The sequence below is a fragment of the Aotus nancymaae genome, unplaced genomic scaffold (assembly GCF_030222135.1).
Source record: "Aotus nancymaae isolate 86718 unplaced genomic scaffold, 86718_ANA_hifiasm-v0.15.2.pri h1tg000065l, whole genome shotgun sequence".
Lineage (NCBI taxonomy): Eukaryota > Metazoa > Chordata > Mammalia > Primates > Aotidae > Aotus > Aotus nancymaae.
In genome coordinates, this window is record NW_026988480.1 from 9356255 (window position 1) to 9375374 (window position 19120).

Sequence of the window (19120 nt, forward strand, 5' to 3'; positions counted from 1 at the left end):
GGGAAGGAGGCTGCGCCACCACCCCCACCCAAAGCGCTCCGAGCATCCCAGGATCCCAACCACCTCCCCAGTCTCCCACAACCAGGGTTCTAGGGACGTCCCCGCCTCTTCCCGGCCACGGGCTGATGCCACCCTCGGGCAGCCTAGCTTCCAATTGGCCCTGAAACCCTCCCTCGTAAAGGGAGGGAATGCTGTGGAAAGGGCGGGACCAGGCGCAGGCACCCACCCCCGCTCCCCCTCGAAACAGCGCACAGCAAGAGGAAGGCCACAGCCGGGTGGGGCGGGGGTGGGGAGGGAGCCCCCCCACGCCCTCCGCAGTGCCTGGCGAGCCCGCGCACGCTCGCTCACGGGGACAGGCGGGCGGGGTGGCCTGACGTCACCCACTGCCCCCACCGCCCGGCCAAGGGGCGGTGGCCGCGCAGGCTCGGCGGGGCGGCAGTACGGACTGACGGAGGGTCAGAGGGACTGAGGGACTGGCGAGCACACGGCCAGGCCATGCCTGGGGAGGCTGCCCGCGCCGAGCTGCTGCTGCCCGAGGCGGACAGACCTGGGCCCCGCACAGGTGAGGTCATGACCACTCATTCCCAGCTTCCAGCCGCTTGCTCCCATCTCCAGCCTGGGTTCTTTCTCCATCGCTCACCTTTCCTAGCCTTCTCCCTTCCCCATCCTCCTGACACCCGTCGAGTCCACTCCCCTTTTCCGCGCCCTGCCCTTCCCTCCACCTGAACCCTGCCCCCGCCTCTCTCAGAATTGCGGGGAAGGACGTGGGGCTTAAGCCCTTGGCCTCCGACCCAGGGGTGGTGGGGCTCGCATCCCGCCCACTGCATCCCGTTGTCTGCACAGATGGAGCTGCCAGCCTGCCGAGGCTGGGCTGCTCTGGACAAGGGCAGTGGGTTCTGGAGGCGGCGTGTCCAGCACGTACTCCCAGTACGATCAGGTGACCACCGGGAGGGTCCTCAGCTGCACCCGGGCTGTTCTGGGCCGGGGGACTGGTCATGGCTCTGGAGGGAGGAGCAGGACCGGCCGGAGCCGTGGAAGGCCTTGGGGGAGGTGGCCTAATGATTAGCAGTGGCCCTGGGTGTGCAGACCACTTGGGTGTGCAGTCCTTAGAGAGGCTGGGTCAACAATTACTGGTGGAGGCTGATGGAGTCTACCTGGGCCTAGAAAGAGCCAACTCTGGACAGTCCTGGCGTGGAGGTCAGCCATGTGTGGGTAGGGCCAAGGGCACCTTGCTGTGGGCGAGAAGTCACCCAGAGATGGGACCAGTGCTGGGTCCTGGGGCCTGGTCTAGGGGTGACACAGGCTGCTGCCTCTGCTCTAAGTGGCAAGCAGGCAGTGCAGGCCTGGACTTCCCAGCCCCAGGGTCTCGTGCTGGCTCTGTTCTGGCTTCCTTGGTGACCTTGAATGAGTTATAAAAAACTTTGGCCTTTGGTTTCTTTTCCATTCCAACAGCTCAGCTGTTCCCCTGCCCTGGGGGATGCACCATGGGCCAGAGCCAAGAGCCCAGCTTCAGGGCACCCAGTGATGCCCCACCAGCCACGCCCACTCCTGGTGTTGGGTGTCAGGCATGTGGGAACCCAAAGGACCCCCTTCTTTTCAGGACCCCCTGGCTGTCCCATTACCCCAGCAGCAAAGCCCTCAAGTGACGAGTTTTAGTGGGTGGCCCAGGGCTCAGGGCTCTGATGCTGCTGAGGGGAGGGGAAGCAGCTTGGCAGGAGGACCCCTTCTTTCAGCTTCACCTCTAATCCTGGTTCTGCTTTGCAGATGAGAAGGCTGAGGTACAGGAGATGTTATCCCGGTCACCGGTGAGTGCTAGTAGAGCAGGGGCCACTGGGCAGGATCTGCAGCCTGGAGAGCTGGCCCCTGTGTGCCACCCCTCCCCCACTTTGGGCAAGACCTGGCCTGGGCACTGAAGGGCCTTCATTGGATGCTTCAAACAGAGGTGCCTTTGGCCTGGGTCCAAGTGAGGGAGTGGACATAATGGAGACATTTAAAATTAGGCTTATGAGCATTTAGAGCACACAGAAAAATGTTTATGAGATTAGTTGAGTGAAAACAGCTAGATTGAAAACTGAATGTGCAACGTGACCTCACCTATGATAAAATACAGGCCAGTAAGAATCCGGGAGGCAGAAAACCATAGTGGTGTGGTGTGCCGCAACCTCGGAGGGGGTTTATTCTATCTTCCTGAGTCCCCTAAGTCCTTTCTGACCCATGTGTGCTACTTCCTATGTGCATGGACTCCTTTCTCAGCTGGAGGTGTGCTAGCCCACAGATGTTTACTGAGTACCGCAGCCTCCTCATGCTCAAGTCTGCCCAGGGGTTGGGGGAGTGTACCATGGGACCCAGAGAAGGCCCATAGGGTAGAGTGGGAGCTCCCAGCACCTGGGAAGGAACTGGTGCTCACCCATGGGGTGGCTGCCACCAAGGAGAGGACTCGGCCAGAGGCTGCTGTTGACCCTCTGAAGCTGTCCCTTGCTCTTGCTGGGCTCCACGGTCACCACTCCTGCCCACCACTGCCCTTCTGGCCAAATGCTCCAACACAGCCTCTGCAGGACACTTCATCTCTGTTCTCCAGAAGTTTGGTTGTGTGTGGCGGCCCTGGCTTCCCGATCTCCCTGACCGCAGTAGGGGAGCAAGGTTGGAGGGGCCTAGTGAAATCCTGATATGTTGGCCTCAAGTGTAGGTAGCAAGGACAGCAGAGAGAGGAGGCAGAGTGAGGCATGAGGCCTGCGGTGTTTGAGCTGCGTGCCGGTGCTGCTTGCCTCACGTGGCTAATCTATTGGGAGGTCCTGGGAAGGGGCTGGTGCCGCCTAGCAGATTCCCACCACCAGCCCCTCCCACCGAGCCCAGCTGAGTCGCGCTGATTCTGTGGAATGGAAACTGCAATCCAGTCTCCCCAGAGAGGCTGAAATGCTGGTTCTTTGCTGAGGTGTCCTTGAGAAAAGCCGCCGAGCAGGTCTCCGCCGGGCAGGTCTGTTCATGACTCCTAGCAACACTTCCCTCAAAACCCCTCTCTAGGAAACCGCCAGCAGCCGCTCTCTGCTATCAAAACTCCTGGAAGTTCTTCCTCAAACACAGCGCAAATAGCGTCTTCCCTTTTCTTTCTGCCTTCCTGGATCCGCCTTCCTGGATCTGCCCTCCTCTGGGCTCTTTGTAGCATAAATTCATCTCCCTGGGCCTGGCCCTTGCCTGGGAGATGCATCCAAGGGCACCTCACGATCTTCTCTATCTCCACAGATTTGTCCTGCGATGCGGCTGCTGCTACCACCATCCTGGGAGGGGACCAGCGGGAACCCTGTGCTCTGACCCCAGGGCCCAGCCACCTGGCCCTCACGTTTCTGCCCAGCAAGCCGGGTGCCCGGCCCCAGCCCGAGGGAGCCAGCTGGGATGCAGGGCCTGGTGGAGTACCCTCAGCCTGGGCGGACCCAGCGGAGGGCGGCCCGAGCCCCAAGCTCCTCCCTGAGGGCCTGTCCCAGGCTCTGCCCACTGAGGCTCCTCTCCCGGCCACCCTGGAGCCCCGGATTGTGATGGGAGAGGAGACATGCCAGGCCCTCCTGTCACCCAGGGCTGCCCGGACAGTGCTCAGGGACCAGGAGGGTGGGCACGCAAGCCTGGACCCACCCCCCGAGCTGTGTTCTCAGGGTGATCTTTTTGTGCCTTTCCCTCCCCCAGACCCTGACTCCTTCTTCACGCCTCCCTCCACCCCCACCAAGACCACCTATGCCCTGCTTCCTGGCTCCGGTCCCCATGGGGACGCCCAGGACTCAGAGGCTGAGATGCAGGATGAGCTGCTGGACTCGCCCCCTGCCTCGCCCTCGGGCTCCTACATTACGGCTGATGGGGACAGCTGGGCCTCTTCACCCTCCTGTTCCCTCAGCCTGCTGGCTCCGGATGAAGGGCTGGACTTCCCCTCAGGCTGGGGCCTGTCCCCCCAGGGGTCCATGGCAGATGAACAAGAGCTGCACCCTGCAGGGACCCCAGAGCCCCAATCCTCTGAGTCCAGCCTCTCCGCAGACAGCAGCTCCTCCTGGGGCCAGGAGGGCCACTTCTTCGACCTGGACTTCCTGGCCAATGACCCGATGATCCCCGCAGCCCTCCTACCCTTCCAGGGCAGCCTCATCTTCCAGGTGGAGGCAGTGGAGGTGACACCGCTATCCCCAGAGGAAGAAGAGGAGGTCGAGGCAGCTCCCAGCCCAGGTGGGGACCTGGCGGGGGAGGGTGAGGAGGACAGCACGTCTGCCTCCTTCCTCCAGTCACTGTCTGACCTGTCCATCACGGAGGGCATGGATGAGGCCTTTGCCTTCCGGGACGACACCTCTGCAGCCTCCTCTGACTCGGACTCAGCCTCCTACGCAGAGGCGGATGATGAGAGGCTGTACAGCGGGGAGCCCCACGCCCAGCCCACCCTGCTCCAGGACAGTGTCCAGAAGACAGAAGAGGAGAGCGGAGGCGGGGCCGAGGGGCTGCAGGCTCTGGAAGGGACTGTGTTCTGGGCCTTGGAGGCTGTTTCTCAGACCTCAGACAGAGAGGCCCATCTCTCCCAGAGACAGGAATCGATCTCAGAAGTAGCAGAAGAGGGCCTTGCTTTAGGCCAGGAGTCCACTGCCACTGTGACCCCTCACTCTCTGCAGGTAGCCCTAGGCCTCCAGGTGGAGGTGGCTACCAGGATGACCCCTCAGGCTGGGGAGGAAGAAGTGGACTCCACCACTGGACAAGCACCTGCTGCCATGGCAGTGCCTCAGCCCTCCCAGGAGGGCATCAGCGAGATCTTAGGCGAAGAGTCTGTCACTGCAGAAAAACTTCCAACTCCACAGGAAGAAGCAAGCCCCATATTGTGTCCAGACTCTTCTCGGAACTTGAAGGAAGAAGGAGGGCTGGACCTCCTGTCAGGCCCGAAGCCTATGGCTGCAGCCACGCTTGCGCCCCAGCAGGCTGAAGAGGGCCTCATCTTACCCCAGGACTCCGCTGTGACATCACCTCTGCCCCCACAAGACACAGACCTCCCGTCAGGCCCCGAGGCCGTGGTTGCAGCCACACTTGTGCCCCAGCAGGCTGAAGAGGGCCTCACCTTACCCCAGGACTCTGCTGTGACATCACCTCTGCCCCGACAAGACACAGACCTCCCGTCAGGCCCAGAGCCTATGGCTGCAGCCACGCTTGTGCTCCAGCAGGCTGAAAAGGGCCTCATCTTACCCCAGGACTCTGCTGTGACACCACCTCTGCCCCCACAAGACACAGACCTCCCGTCAGGTCCAGAGCCTGTGGTTGTAGCCACACTTGTGCCCCAGCAGGATGAAGAGGGCCTCATCTTACCCCAGGACTCCGCTGTGACGCCACCTCTGCCCCGAAAAGACACAGACCTCCCGTCAGGTCCAGAGCCTATGGCTGCAGCCACGCTTGTGCCTCAGCAGGCTGAAGAGGGCCTCACCTTACCCCAGGACTCTGCTGTGACATCACCTCTGCCCCGACAAGACACAGATCTCCTGTCAGGTCCAGAGCCTATGGCTACAGCCACGCTTGTGCCCCAGCAGGATGAAGAGGGCCTCATCTTACCCCAGGACTCCGCTGTGACGCCACCTCTGCCCCCACAAGACACAGACCTCCCGTCAGGCCCAGAGGCCGTGGTTGCAGCCACACTTGTGCCCCAGCAGGCTGAAGAGGGCCTCATTTTACCCCAGGACTCCGCTGTGACGCCACCTCTGCCCCCACAAGACACAGACCTCTCGTCAGGTCCAGAGCCCGTGGTTGCAGCCACACTTGTGCCCCAGCAGGCTGAAGAGGACCTCACCTTACCCCAGGACTCCGCTGTGACGCCACCTCTGCCCCCACAAGACACAGACCTCCCGTCAGGTCCAGAGCCCGTGGTTGCAGCCACACTTGTGCCCCAGCAGGCTGAAGAGGGCCTCATCTTACCCCAGGACTCCGCTGTGACACCACCTCTGCCCCCACAAGACACAGACCTCCCGTCAGGCCCAGAGCCCTTGGTTGCAGCCACGCTTGTGCCCCAGCAGGCTGAAGAGGGCCTCATCTTACCCCAGGACTCTGCTGTGACGCCACCTCTGCCCCCACAAGACACAGACCTCCCGTCAGGCCCAGAGGCCGTGGTTGCAGCCACGCTTGTGCCCCAGCAGGCTGAAGAGGGCCTCATCTTACCCCAGGACTCCGCTGTGACACCACCTCTGCCCCCACAAGACACAGACCTCCCGTCAGGCCCAGAGCCCGTGGTTGCAGCCACGCTTGTGCCCCAGCAGGCTGAAGACAGCCTCACCTTACCCCAGGACTCTGCTATGACAGCACCTTTGCCTCTACAAGACACAGGCCCCACCTCAGTTCCAGAGCCTCTGGCTGTGGCCACCCATCAGACCTTGCAGGCAGAAGCAGGCTGTGCCCCAGGGACAGAGTCCTTGGCCTCCATGGCTCAGCAGGAAGTAGGTGCAGCCTTAGGCCCCAGGCCAGCTCCTGAGGAGAACATAGCCCTCCCTAGAGTCCCAGAGCCTGCAGCCTTGGACCAGATCCAACAGGATGACCCACAGCCAGCTGCAGAAGCTGGGATACCTTGGGCCGCACTGGAAGATGCGGGTCTCACTTTGGGCCTGGAGGCCCCCCATCTCCCTGAGCCTGCCTCTGGTGTGGAGGAGGAAGTAGCAGAAGCCCTTTCTATGCCTGAATGGGAAGCATGTCTCGGAGCCCGAGCGCACACAGGTGATGGGGACTTGCCTCCAAAGGACACCCTGGAGGTTGAGAACCAGCAGGGAGGAGGCCTCAAGCCACCGGCACGGGAATATGGACCCAGATCAGCCCTGGGAGGTGCAGGAGAGGTCCCCAAGGCTCCTCCTGCTGCCTGCCCTGAGGTCGGCCAGGCCCAGCTCCTGAGCCCAGCCAGGGAGGGAAGAGGCCAGAGTGGCAAGTCCACCCTGGAGCCCAGGCTTCCCTCAGCTGTGGCCACAGAGGCCTGTCTGGACTCCTGCCCAGAGTCTTCAGTAGGGGCTGTGTCCAGGCTGGACAGAGGCTGCCCTGAAGCACCTGCCCCCACGTCTGCACCAACCTCCCAGCAGCCGGAGCCTGTGCTGGGCCTGGGCAGTGTTGAGCAACCCCAGGAAGCGCCTAATGTCCTTGGCCCCGACTTGCTGCAGCCCCCAGAAAACCTTGCAAAGGGTCTGTCCAGCGTACCCCTGGACGGGCTCCTGGGCCCCGACCCTTCTGTTCCTGGTGTCCTTGCTGAAGCAGCCCTACCCCCACTGGACCCCCTAGCCCCCTGCCTGTGCCAGGACCCCCAGGAAGACTCCGTGGAAGACAAGGAGCCCCCAGGCTCTCTGGGCCTCCTACCGCCCCAGGAAGGAGCCCAGCCTGCCACTGTTGCTGTCTCAGGAACCACACAGCCTCTGGGGATTGGGCTGGGAGTCAGCCTCTCGCCTCACTCCCCACTCCTCAGCCCCAAGGTGGCCCCCACGGATGCCAAAGACCTGGCCTTGCAGATCTCGCTCCCTTGTCAAGTGCCTCCTCGCTCTGGGCCCCAGAGCCCAGCTGGCCCTCAAGGGCTCTCAGCCCCCGAGCAGCAAGAGGATGAGGACAGCCTGGAGGAAGGTAAGGGGGAGGGTGGGAGTTAAGTGCCCTAGGGCTTGGGTCAACTGGACTCTTCCTCAGAGCTGTCCTGTCCTGGAGAGCCTCTGAGGTGGTGGGGTAGTGGGCCCAAAACCCATGCATGGCCATCATGGAGCTGGCACTGCTTCCTCTGGCCCTGATGTGGCAGCAGGGCCAGGGTCCTAACCCCCCTGCCCACCAACTAGAAGCAAGAGGCCATCCTCACCTCTCCCCTTCCCCAGACTCGCCTCGGGTCCTGGGCTCAAACCAGCATTCGGATAGCCACGGGGAGTCGTCAGCCGAGCTGGATGAGCAGGACATCTTGGCTCCTCAAACCGCACAGTGTCCAGCCCAGGTGCCCAGTCCAGGGAAGAGGGTGGGCCTCTGGGAGGGCCCCACACCCCACCCATGGATGCTCAGCCCTCACCTTTTTCTCAGGCCCCAGCAGGCGGCAGTGAGACCATCGCCAAAGCCAAGCAGAGTCGCAGTGAGAAGAAGGCCCGAAAGGTGGGCTGGTGGTTCCCCCTGGGACCACCTGTGTGGGAAACGTCCTTAGCAAGACCCTCACACTCCACGGCTAATGAAATCCCATCCATCAGGGGGCCTTTGGGTCAATGCCAGTAACCCACACACCTTCCCCTAAACAGCTGAGGCTGGGATGTCATGAGGGCCCTTATAGACTGAGGCTCATGGGGAGGGACCAACCACCAGCCCAGGGTCTCGAGGAAGTTGGCAGTAGAGACTTTGCCTTCCTGTGCACTGTGCTGCTCTCCTCCCTGCACACGGGCTGACACCAGGTCTAAGCCCCGCTCTGCCCTTTACTCCAGGCGATGTCAAAGCTGGGTTTGCGGCAGATTCAGGGAGTCACCAGGATCACCATCCAGAAATCCAAGAACATCCTCTTTGTCATCGCTAAGCCTGACGTCTTCAAGAGCCCGGCCTCAGACACTTATGTGGTCTTTGGCGAGGCCAAGGTTTGTGGTGGAGGCTGTGGTGGAATGGGGGGGTCCGAGGGACGGGGGACAAGGAGGGTGCAGGTTCTACTGACACAGCTGTCTTCCATGTTGCAGATTGAGGACCTGTCCCAGCAAGTACACAAGGCTGCAGCTGAGAAGTTCAAGGTGCCCTCAGAGCCCTCGGCCTTGGTCCCTGAGTCAGCACCCAGGCCCCGGGTGAGGCTGGAGTGCAAGGAAGAGGAAGACGAGGAGGAGGAAGAGGTGAGATGCGGGGGCTCCAGGACCTCGCAGGGGGTGGTGAGATGCACTATACGGGGGCTCTGCCCCAGGGACCGCAAGCAGCTGCAGCCACTTCCCTGCTCCCCCAACCCCAGGTGGACGAGGCGGGGCTGGAACTGCGTGACATTGAGCTGGTGATGGCGCAGGCCAATGTGTCCAGGGCCAAGGCTGTGCGGGCTCTGAGAGACAACCACAGTGACATCGTCAACGCCATCATGGTGAGCAAGCACTGGCCCCTTTCCCTGCCCCTGAGCTGTCCCCAAGGGCCTCAGAGGAGTCTTGCTGTTGGCTCCACTAGGCGGGTGCTTCCACCAACATGACTGTCTCTTTCTGCAGGAACTGACCATGTAGCCACTGACCAGAAGCTGGAGCTATCCTGCGCCCTTAGCTCTGCTACTCAATAAATCGGTGTCCCTTCATTGCCCTCTGGTGTCTCCTCCTCGCCTTCTGGAGTCCCGTCACCCCCTAGCATCCCTTCATTTCCCTCTGATGTCCCCTCGCCAGTCCCTGGTGTCTTCTCACTGCCCTCTGATGTCCCTTCATTGCTCCATGGTGTCCCTTCATTACTCTGTGGTGTCCCCTCACTGCCCTCTGGTGTCTCTTCATTGCTGTGTCCACTCATTACTCTGTGGTGTCCCCTCATCACTCTGTGGTGTCCCCTCATCACTCTCTGGTGTCCCCTCATTACTCTCTGGTGTCCGCTCATTACTCCCTGCTGTCCTATCACCCTGTGGTGTTCCCTTATCCCCTCTGGTGTCCCCCATCACTCTCTGGGTGTCCCCCCATCGCCCCTCTGGTGTCCTCCCACCGCCATCTGGGTGTCCCCTCACTGCCCTCTGGTGTCCCTTCATCGCCCTCTGGGTGTCTCCTCACCGTCCTCTGGTGTCACCTCATCACTCTCTTGGTGTCCCCTCACTGCCCTCTGATGTCCCCTCATCGCCCTCTGGTGTCATTACTCCCTGGTGTCCCCTCATCACTCTGGGTGTCCCCTCACTGCCCTCTGGTTTACCCTCATCTGCTCCATGTCCTCTACTCTTTCTGCTGGCAAAAACCAGTGACCACAGCATGGGGATCACATCTGGGATGGGCGCTGGAGGGGCACGTGAGTGGTTCCTGTGATGCTCTACACAGAAAGCCCACACAAGGCCATGTTCAATCCACGGCCTGGAAGGGGGACACTGGTGCTTCTGGCACAGGGTAGGCTCTGGTGGGGGCAGGAGCCCAGGACTGTGTGGTTCATCCTTAGCCTCTCTCTGTTTCCAGGGCATGTCCATTTTCATATAAACCTAGAGACAGCGTCAGTAGTAAATGGCCTGCCACCTGCCCCGGCCTGGCCTGGTCCTGTGAGTATCAACAAACAGCTCTACAACAGCCCAGTACACTAGGAAAACTCACCCATAGAACAGTGACCAGGGCCAGGCACGGTGGCTCATGCCTGTAATCCCAGCACTTGGGGAGGCTGAGGCGGGCAGATCACAAGGTCAGGAGTTCAAAACCTGCATGGCTAATATGGTGAAACCCTGTCTCTACTAAAAATAATACAAAAATTAGCCAGGCATGGTGGTGGGCACCTGTAGTGCCAGCTACTCAGGAGGCTGAGGCAGGAGAATCACTTGAACCCAGGAGGCGGAGGTTTCAGTGAGCTGAGATCGTGCCACTGTACTCCAGCCTAGGCAACAGAGTGAGACTCCATCTCAAAAACAAACAAAAAACACTGACCCTTTCCTGTCCAGAATCTGTGATACCGCACAAACCCGTCCACCTTATTCAAGAAGGTACCTGAATACTCTGGATCCTCTGGCTTGCCCTGGACACAACTGGGGTATCCATGGAGCCCCAGAGGCTCTCCCTTCTCCCCCGAGCCTGGGCCAGAGAAGCCCTGGGGCCTGACATGCAGCCCCTCCACCCAGTAAGGCCAGGCCTCCAGCCTGGGCAGCAGGGAGATGTGACAGCCAATATCCTTCCCAGATGTCTGTCCCCCTGGGGGTTCTCAGAGGTAGTGTAGCTACTCTCCAGTGGAGGGAGAGGCCCAGGACCACCTGATCCAGGTCACCTCTCCTCCCCTCCCCATATCCAAGGAAGGTTTGTGAGGGCCTAAAGGATACAGGCAAGACCAAGGCCAACAGGTCTTGGGGAGAAGAGCTCATGCACGATGAGGATACAAGGAGGGTAGGCAGAGTTGCACTCTGGCCTCTCTGAAGACCCAGCCCCTGGGCTCCAAGGTGACGAGATCTCAGATAGCACTTGTGTTCCGTGGGGGAGTGCAGGCTGCTTGAGAAAAACACCTGCAGCATGGGGGGTGGGCGGGGGCCTCGGGCATAGCCAGTACCTCGAAGTGCACAGGATGTAAAAATCAAGGTGCCCCCAACACATACCGCACGCTACCCCATGGAAGGGCTTAGAACACTCACTCCTGCCCCACATCCACACTGCCCAAGTTGAAATGAAGTCCTTCCTGTGGCATAAGAGCCTGCCGCCTACTCCATCAGAGTACTCAGTACTCAATGTACTGAGTCCCAGGTGCTGCAGGGCAGATGGGGACCCAGGGACAGAGGCCAGAGCGGACACCCCTCCTGGCACCAATGGTTTTCACCCAACTGGATCAGAAACATGCTTGGCAACCAGAGATTAAATTAATTCACATTGCAGTAAACTTCTTTTTAAGGTCTCTGAGAGTTACAATAGGAACATCATGTGCAAAACTGACAGCTGTCCAAGGGCCCAGCCGACAGGACGCTCTCCCTGCCAGCTTGGCCAGGCCCTCCCCAAGCGGGGAGGCTTGACTGAGCCCTGATGGACAAGGCAAAAAGCCTTCCACCCGCACTGGGGCTCGTGTCCCTCAGCAGCTCCCTGCTCCTTCACAGTAGAGGACCTGTGCTGCCCGGGGCTACCTGTGCCTGGAGCTTCTCGCTGGCGCTGACCAAGGGCTGACAGGCAGGTCTGGGCAGCTCCTTTCGGAAAGGCCTATAACGACTGTGCAGAAGGTTTGGGTGCCCCACCATCCACTGCCCATCATGCTGAGTCCTGGTCCATGCTGCAGCCCAGTGCCTCGATGTCGCTGCTGATGTCCGAGATCATGCGGTCCCACTCATCCCCCTCTGAAGGCGCTGACCGGTCATCAGAGCTGCCTGTGGCTCTGTTCCCATTGGTGGTGGAACTGGACGTGGTGCTCAGGGCCCGCCGGTGCCTGCCAAAGCTGTCGGTGATGATGCCACGGCCGTCCTTCACGCCAATGGTCTCCAGGAAGTTCTCGAAGTGCTGGCTGTCCTTCTCAGGGATGAAGGGCCTCAGACCTGCAGACACACGACACCCAGCATGGCACCTCCAGTTAAGCTCAGCCCACTCAGCTCTTCTCCCAGGGCTCAGAGCCCTCTGACAGGGCCACAGCTGCCCCTGGTGCATGGCCTGGGGGACCCTGATGCCATGCTCCCTGCATCTAGCATCCTGGTTGAAATAATGTTTCCTGGGTCCAGACGGTTTGGTTAAAACCTCCTCTGACAGGCACTGCTGCTGGCCCTGACAGCTTACTATCTCTGCCACATGCACCCACCCTGGCCTAAGGCACCAGCACAGGCCAAGAGCCTGTGATCTCCTCTCATTCTCTACCAGTATTCATGAAGTCCCCATTTTACAGTGCGGAAAGTGAAGCCCAGAGCAGTCCTCAAGGCCACCTGCTGGCACACAGCAACAAGGCTGCAGTCCTCAGAGGCAGGCCTCATGCCAAAGTCCACTGTTTCCCTGCCATGGCCCTGCCCAGGGTGACTGCCCCAACTCAGAGGGCTGCCCTCTTATTTGGGAAACCTAGTGTGTCTCTCAGAAACTGTACTCCCCACTGTGGTTGGGCACACAGAGCCCCATGCCAGGAAGTGACGCAGGGCCCAGCACAGTAGGAGTTCCTGATCTCTGGACTGTGCTCTCATGGCCATCTCTAGTTCCAATCTCCCATCTCTGATGGAGACCCCGCTGCACCCACTGAGGGGTCCACGTGCACATTCCCAGGAGGGATCAGCCTCCCCAAGCCAGGTTTGGACAAGCCAGTCTCTCTCCGGGGCCCACTCACCAAGCAGCAGGAACTTGCGGCTATCCCCATAGAGCTGCCGCAGGTTGATGCAGAACTCGTGGATAGAGGCCCCATTGCGGTACTCGTGCAGCAGTGCTGCAAACTGCTGGATCTCCTGCGACGACAGCTTGGTGCGCAGCTGCAAGAGAGCAGAGCCAGGTGCAGGGCTGGGCGCAGCGGGCAAGAGTCGGCAGTCGGGCCTACCCTGCGACAGCCATCGACTCCAGCCAGAGCACCAGCTGTCTCTGGTTTCACCTCTGCATACGCTGACGCATCAGAATGCCCACAATGTGTCCCCATCCTGTTAGGTCCAGCACAAGGCCACCCAGAGGAAACCAAGGCACCCAGACAGCTCGACCCTCCTGAGCTGGAACACAGAGTGCACAGGAGGGACAGGAGCCAGCAGTGCAGGGTGGAAGTTGGCAACCTGGCCCGGGGCCAATGCCCATGCCCTTAGGCTACACACAGGGAGATCAGGAACACTGAGTTTTCAATGACAGAACTATATAAGATGAGAAGGATAAAAGTGTCTGGCCACGTGGCCTTGCAGGGACCACTGTTCCCTCCCCTCCCCCAGGACCCAAGCAGAGGCCCGCAGTCCAGCCCTGACGACCACAGCACCCCCAACTCAGCCCCACTGACTCATGCTCTCCTAGACTGTCCCCGGGAAAAGGCAGTGATCTCAGCAAAACTGACCAAGAGTACTCTAGGTAACCTCACTCACTGCAGCCTGCCCTGCACTGCTGCTCCTTCTCCTCCCTTCCCCCATCCTCCCTGGGACACCCCCTCCCTCATGCAGTCCAGCGTCCCTGTGGTAGAGGCCTACTGTCAGCATGTAGTCCTGCAGCAGCTCGGTGGCGCTGGCGCTCAGCTCACTCTCACTGATGGTCTTGCTGTGGGGTGACGCACCACCCACATCCACGGATTCAGGGAAACAGCTGAGAAGGAATGTGGTATGTGAGCGGGTAGCTTCCCTGACCCTTCCATCCCACACACGTTTCAGGAAACCTAGTCTGTGCTGTGTGTGTGGGTCCCTGTCCTCGAACAGAGGAATGTAAGTGATGACGATGAGAGGAGAGCTGGCTGGGCGTGCAGGGTGGTCAGCTTGGCCTGGTTCTGGGGCTCCCTGCGGGTATGGCTCTGAGTTGGGCTCTGAGTGAAGGCAGGGAGTACATAGGTTAAGGTGGTGGGCAGCACTGTTGGGAGTGGGGAGCAACAGGCTTGGAGGGAGGAGCTGGGGTAGGGGTAGCAGGAAAGGAGAGCGTGTGTGGGCTGAGCTACTACAGAGGCCCAGGCGGAGGCAGAGACAGGTCAGAAGGCCAGTGCCTCAGCAGGCTTGGGCAAGGGAAAGGCTCCATCCAACATGCCTGTTACAAGCTCATTCTTGGGAGGCCAAGGGAAAGCGGACAGGGAGAGACCAGAGGAACAGCAAGGGCTCTAGAAGTCTACGAGGAGAGGGCAGCGAGCCAAGCTTCAGCCACTCACTAAGCTTGGGACAGTGGGTCTGGGGATGGCTTAGTGAGGGTGAACTAAGCTTAGGGGACCAACTGGCTGCAGCCTGGACAACACGGAGCAATGCATTTGGTGCATGTCGCACCGCAGGGCTTGGTGGCATGTGCACTCACAAAGTGCTGGCTTCCACCTCATAGGTCTCCTTAATGTCCACTTTTGTAGAAGAGTCATCTGCAAGGAAGATGCAAAAAACTAAGATGATTTTCGGGGACACAGTGGGGAGGCATTTCGAGTCCAGCCTACTGCTGTTTACAGGAGACAGCAGCAGCCCCAGCCTTCAGGGACCCTGCTGTCCTTCACTGAGCTGCTCGCACTCTGGAATGTGCTGTGTGCCTCAGGGCAGGGCCCCCTCAGACTTGAGCCCACACACACCCCTCCTGCGGATCCTGGCAAATGCAAATCCTGCTGCAGGCTGGGCTGAAGTCCACATTCACCCATGGCCAGAGCCAACAAAAGCTGTCCTTGAGGTATCACTCATGTGCCAGGCAGGGTTACTGGGGCTTTGTCTCCTTTAACTCAGGCACATATCACCCCTGTCATCACTTGTAGATGAGGAAGTCAGAGAGGTCACACAACTTAGCCCAGGTCACACAGCAGAAACCACAGTCAGAGCCGGGCAGTCTGACTCCCCACCTGAATCCCACGAAGCCACAGGATTCCTGAGACCCTCAGATCAGCAAAGGGTCTGGCACTGAGCAGCAACATTCAACAAATGACATTAGGTCTGTGTGACACAGACTGTAATTTGCTATTCCAAACCCGAGGAAGGCACATTTCCACACCACCACAGGCAGCCAGTGAAAGCTTTGTGAGCGAGGCAGGTGAGTGTTGTGGAGAGGGTGAGACTAAATGGGAGCAAAGGGAGACGCTGGGAGATAAAAGGGATATTTCTGGCACTAGCAACGAGGTAAGTATGGCGGGCAGAATAAGGCCCCCCCCAAAGATGTCCACATCCTAATCCCTGGAATTGGTGAATATGCTACCAATTTCAAAGGGAAGTAAAGGCTGCTAATCGGCTGACCTTGAAATAGGGAGATGACCCTGGAGAATTTGGGTGGGCTCAATGTGAATGCAAGGGTCCCGAAATGCAGAGGAAGCTGAGAGTCAAAGGAAGATGTGACTGTGGAAGATGTCACGTGGCTGGCTGTGAAGACAGAGGAAGGGCCATGAGCCAAGGCATGCGGCTGCCTCTAGGAGCTGGAAAGACAAGGAAATGGCTTCCTCTCTGGAGCCTCTAGAAGGAACCAGCCCTGTGGACACCTCAACTTTAGCCCAGTGAGACCCACATTGGACTCTAATGTATAGGATTATAAGAGAATATATTTCTGTTTACACTGCTATGTTTTAGCATAGCTGTAGTAGAGAGAACTAACACAGCAAGCAAAACTCCAAAGCAGAAATAAGCAGAGAATGCACGCGTGAGTGAGTGTGCGTAATGTGTACACATCCGTGCGTGGATCCCATGGGGAGGTCTTGGGAAAGACGGGCAGGGGAAGAGGCCCACTTAAGCAGCCCCAAGTAGTAGTGTTACATCATGGGTCTACTTTGTGAAAATTCATTCAACTGTACACGCATGACTTGTGTACTTCTCAGTTAAAAAATTTATTAAAGAAGGCCAGGCGCGGTGGCTCACGCCTGTAATACCAACACTTTGGGAGGCTGAGGCGGGTGGATCATGAGGTTAGGAGTTTGAGACCAGCCTGGCCAGCATGGTGAAACTCTGTCTCTACTAAAAACACAAAAGATTAGCCAGGCATAGTAGTGGCGCACCTGAGTAGTCTCAGCTACTTGGGAGGCTGAGGCAGGAGAATTGCTTGAACCTGGCAGCCGCAAGTTGCAGTGAGCCGAGATTGTGCCACTGTACTCCAGCCTGGGAGATAAAGTGAGACTCTGTCTCAAAAAAAAAAAAATTAAGAAAAAAAAGGTCTTTGGGGAATTTTAAAGCACAAGGGCAAACCAATCACACTAAAACTGAAGGTTTAATTACAGATTGATAAACCATCTGCTCCTCACATGGTACATTCCTCTGGATGAGCTGTTGACTTCTAAGCCTCCACTTCCCCATCTCTAAAATGGAGATGAAGACTGCACCTCTCACTGGGTCACTGCGGACTAAATGAGACGTAGCTCAGCAGCTGTCCTCTCTGCAGCTGCTGTGCCAACACAGGGCATGCAGCACCCACAAAGGGCTTGGTACTAGCAGCAAGAAAGGGAGGGAGGAGGCACTAAGGAGCAGCTCTCACGCCGGCTTCCCCAGGGATCTCCACCATTTACTCCCTTCACTGAGATGTATGAGTTACTGGGGAAAGGCTAGAGGGCTCGGACTTATCTCCATAAAAAGAAGAAATTGCACTCAACAAGCTGTTTCCAGTAGCTTTCTATGTACCAAATTTATGTAAACCATTAATCCTCAATAAGTAATACATCTAAAAAAAATAGATGAAAAAACAGATGATCTTGGTGTTTTTAAAGACTTAAGTGAACTTGCTGATGAAGTGTTTTTAATGGACTAACAGACTCCTGAAAATGCTGTGTGGGACATGCAAGAGGAGGCAGCTCCCGGTTCCCGCGATTCTTCCCCATCTGCCACTGCTCTACTGCTGCCAGCTGGCCTCCCAGGGCAGGCTGAGCAGCTTCCCATGGGTCTGGTCATGGTCCTGGAAGAAGCCTCACATTAAGAGCAACCATGGTCTGGGCACACTGAAAGAGAGGCTCCCAAGGCCCACTCTCAGCCTTCCCAGTTCCGTCATAGGCCCCACTGCTAGGAGCTTTCTCCCGCTTTGTTCTAAGTGAAGTGACTTTAGCCACAAGAGGTTACAGAAAGTGTTCACAGACCCCAAATTTATGCCAGGAAGCCACCAGGCTGACCTGGTGTAACTCCCTGAAGGACAGGTGACATTTCTGTCTTGAGGAAACCCTATGGACTAATGTAAACAGCAAAGTCTGGAAACAAAGAGTCACCATGTCACTGCAGTAACTGTGCTATTCCAGGAGTAACTCATGGGAGCTGGGTCCCCTGCAGTAGCCCCTCCTGTCCCTGCTCACACCCGCTGCCCATTCTCACTCAACATACCGCTGTGCAGGGACAGGTGGTGGGTAGGGGTGGAGGCCCCATCAAATATCGCTCTGTCCAGAAAGTCGATGGTGGACTCCGTGTAAACAACCTGGAAGACCTGGCCTAGCAGACAGCAAAGCTCCTCCGCAGCGACCTGCAGTGGGGGACAGCAGCTGCTTGGTCAGTCTGGCTGGAGACCGCGCCTTCCCAGGCAGCCTCCAGGATACTTGGGGCAGCCCAGATGCTCAATAAACATGAATGAAGAGCAAATGCCAAAATGTGTCCCTCTGCCTTTTACTGACCCAAAGAGGTGTCAAAAGGGAGACCCAGCCAACTGCCCTAGGACTCCATCTAGGACTGCCATGTGGCCCGCGGTGGTTTTGCAAGTGTGAGGGGACTGTGTAGGCCACAAGTGTTAGCTCCCAGCCCCACGTTCTCTTTCCATTAACCTTACCTGTCAACATCCTCACAACCCTATCCCAGCCCAGGAAAGAGGTGAGAAGAGATACCATCAGTAACATAGCCCACCTGGAAGTGTTTCTAACAGCTATAAAATGGTTTTCTAACAGTGAGCTGTCTAAAGCAAAGGCTCTCAACTGGGGCAATTTTTGTACCCCTCCCAGGGGACATGTGGCAATATCTGGAGACATTTTCAGCTGTCACAAGGGAAGAAGCCAAGGATGCTGCTCAACACCCTACAATGCACAGGGCAGCCTCTCACAGTGGAAAATTATCCGGTTAAAAATGACAGTAGCACCAACACTGAGAAATGCTCACTGGAGGGTATTTAAGGTGGGTGGTCACTAGTATCCATTTCACAGATATGGAAATTAAACAGAAAGATGTTAAGTGACTGCCAAGGCCCCACAGCTATTGGGCAACTGAGGGGGCCCCAAACCCTGGCCTACAAGGGCCTGGTCCTCAGCTCTTCCAGGTTGTGAAGAATCTGCAAGCACAGTCTGAAACACCAGGCGGGTCTAGGATGCAGCCCCCAGGCAGCTGACGGCCGCTGCCTGCCCATCAGCATGGGGACACCTTGAAGAATGATGAGCAAAAAGCTCAGTGGCAGCCGGGTGTGGTGGCCCAGGCCTGTAATCTCAGCACTTTGGGAGGCTGAGGCAGGTGGCAAGGTCAGGAGTTCAAGACCAGTCTGGCCAAGATGGTAAAACCTTGTCTACTAAAAATACAAAATTCAGCCAGGCGTCGTGGTATACGCCTGTAATCCCAGCTACTCAGGAGGCTGAGGCAGGGGAATTGCTTAAACCCAGGCAGAGGAGGATGCCATGAGCCGAGATCATGCCACTGCACTACAGCCTGGGCAACAGCAAGACTCTGTCTCAAAAAAAAAAGCTCAGTGGCCAGGTGGTCTCAAGGGAAGGTGCTGGGGGTGGGAGGGACAGGGTTGGAGACAGGAGGGATGGAAGACATAGGGGTGGGAACTGGCAGAGAGCCTGGGCCTGGGGCAGGACCTGGGATGCAGCCAGGGGTAGACAAGCTGTAGGCAGGGCCAGGATAGGGGGCAATGCCTGAGGCAAGGCTGAGCAGAGAGAGGGGTGCTGGGCGGGGACCAGGGTGAGGTGGGACCAAGCAATGGCAGAGGAAGTAGCTGGGGCCTGGGCAGTGCACAGTGCTGTGCTGGGTGTGGCCAGGGTGGGGCCATGGGCGGGGCCAGCC

General features: G+C 58.4%; 2 protein-coding genes across 9 annotated transcripts in view; one reads left to right on the forward strand and one right to left on the reverse strand.

The window, feature by feature from the left end:
* Window positions 1-489: 489 nt before the first annotated feature.
* NACAD (NAC alpha domain containing) lies at window positions 490-9241 on the forward strand. The gene is made up of 8 exons (XM_064366698.1): window positions 490-562; window positions 3241-7587; window positions 7827-7939; window positions 8023-8091; window positions 8412-8558; window positions 8655-8801; window positions 8915-9037; window positions 9156-9241. Exons 1-8 carry the CDS (start codon window positions 496-498, stop codon window positions 9168-9170), a joined length of 5028 nt encoding a protein of 1675 aa, XP_064222768.1. The 5' UTR covers window positions 490-495; the 3' UTR covers window positions 9171-9241.
* A 2191-nt stretch (window positions 9242-11432) lies between these two features.
* Window positions 11433-19120, reverse strand: part of CCM2 (CCM2 scaffold protein) — a 77218-nt gene continuing 69530 nt past the window's right edge. For 3 of the 8 annotated variants that reach the window (XM_064366706.1, XM_064366703.1, XM_012458457.3), the window contains 5 exons: window positions 17465-17600; window positions 14505-14562; window positions 13706-13817; window positions 12880-13018; window positions 11433-12112 (listed from right to left, as the gene is read on the reverse strand). In XM_064366706.1, coding sequence (XP_064222776.1) covers window positions 11832-12112; window positions 12880-13018; window positions 13706-13817; window positions 14505-14562; window positions 17465-17600 — 726 coding nt within the window. In that variant the 3' untranslated portion in view covers window positions 11433-11831. Of the gene's footprint in view, window positions 12113-12879; window positions 13019-13705; window positions 13818-14504; window positions 14563-15412; window positions 15536-17464; window positions 17601-19120 lie in introns of all 8 variants that reach the window. The other 5 variants (XM_064366704.1, XM_064366701.1, XM_064366705.1 and 2 more) reach the window with 3 other exon arrangements.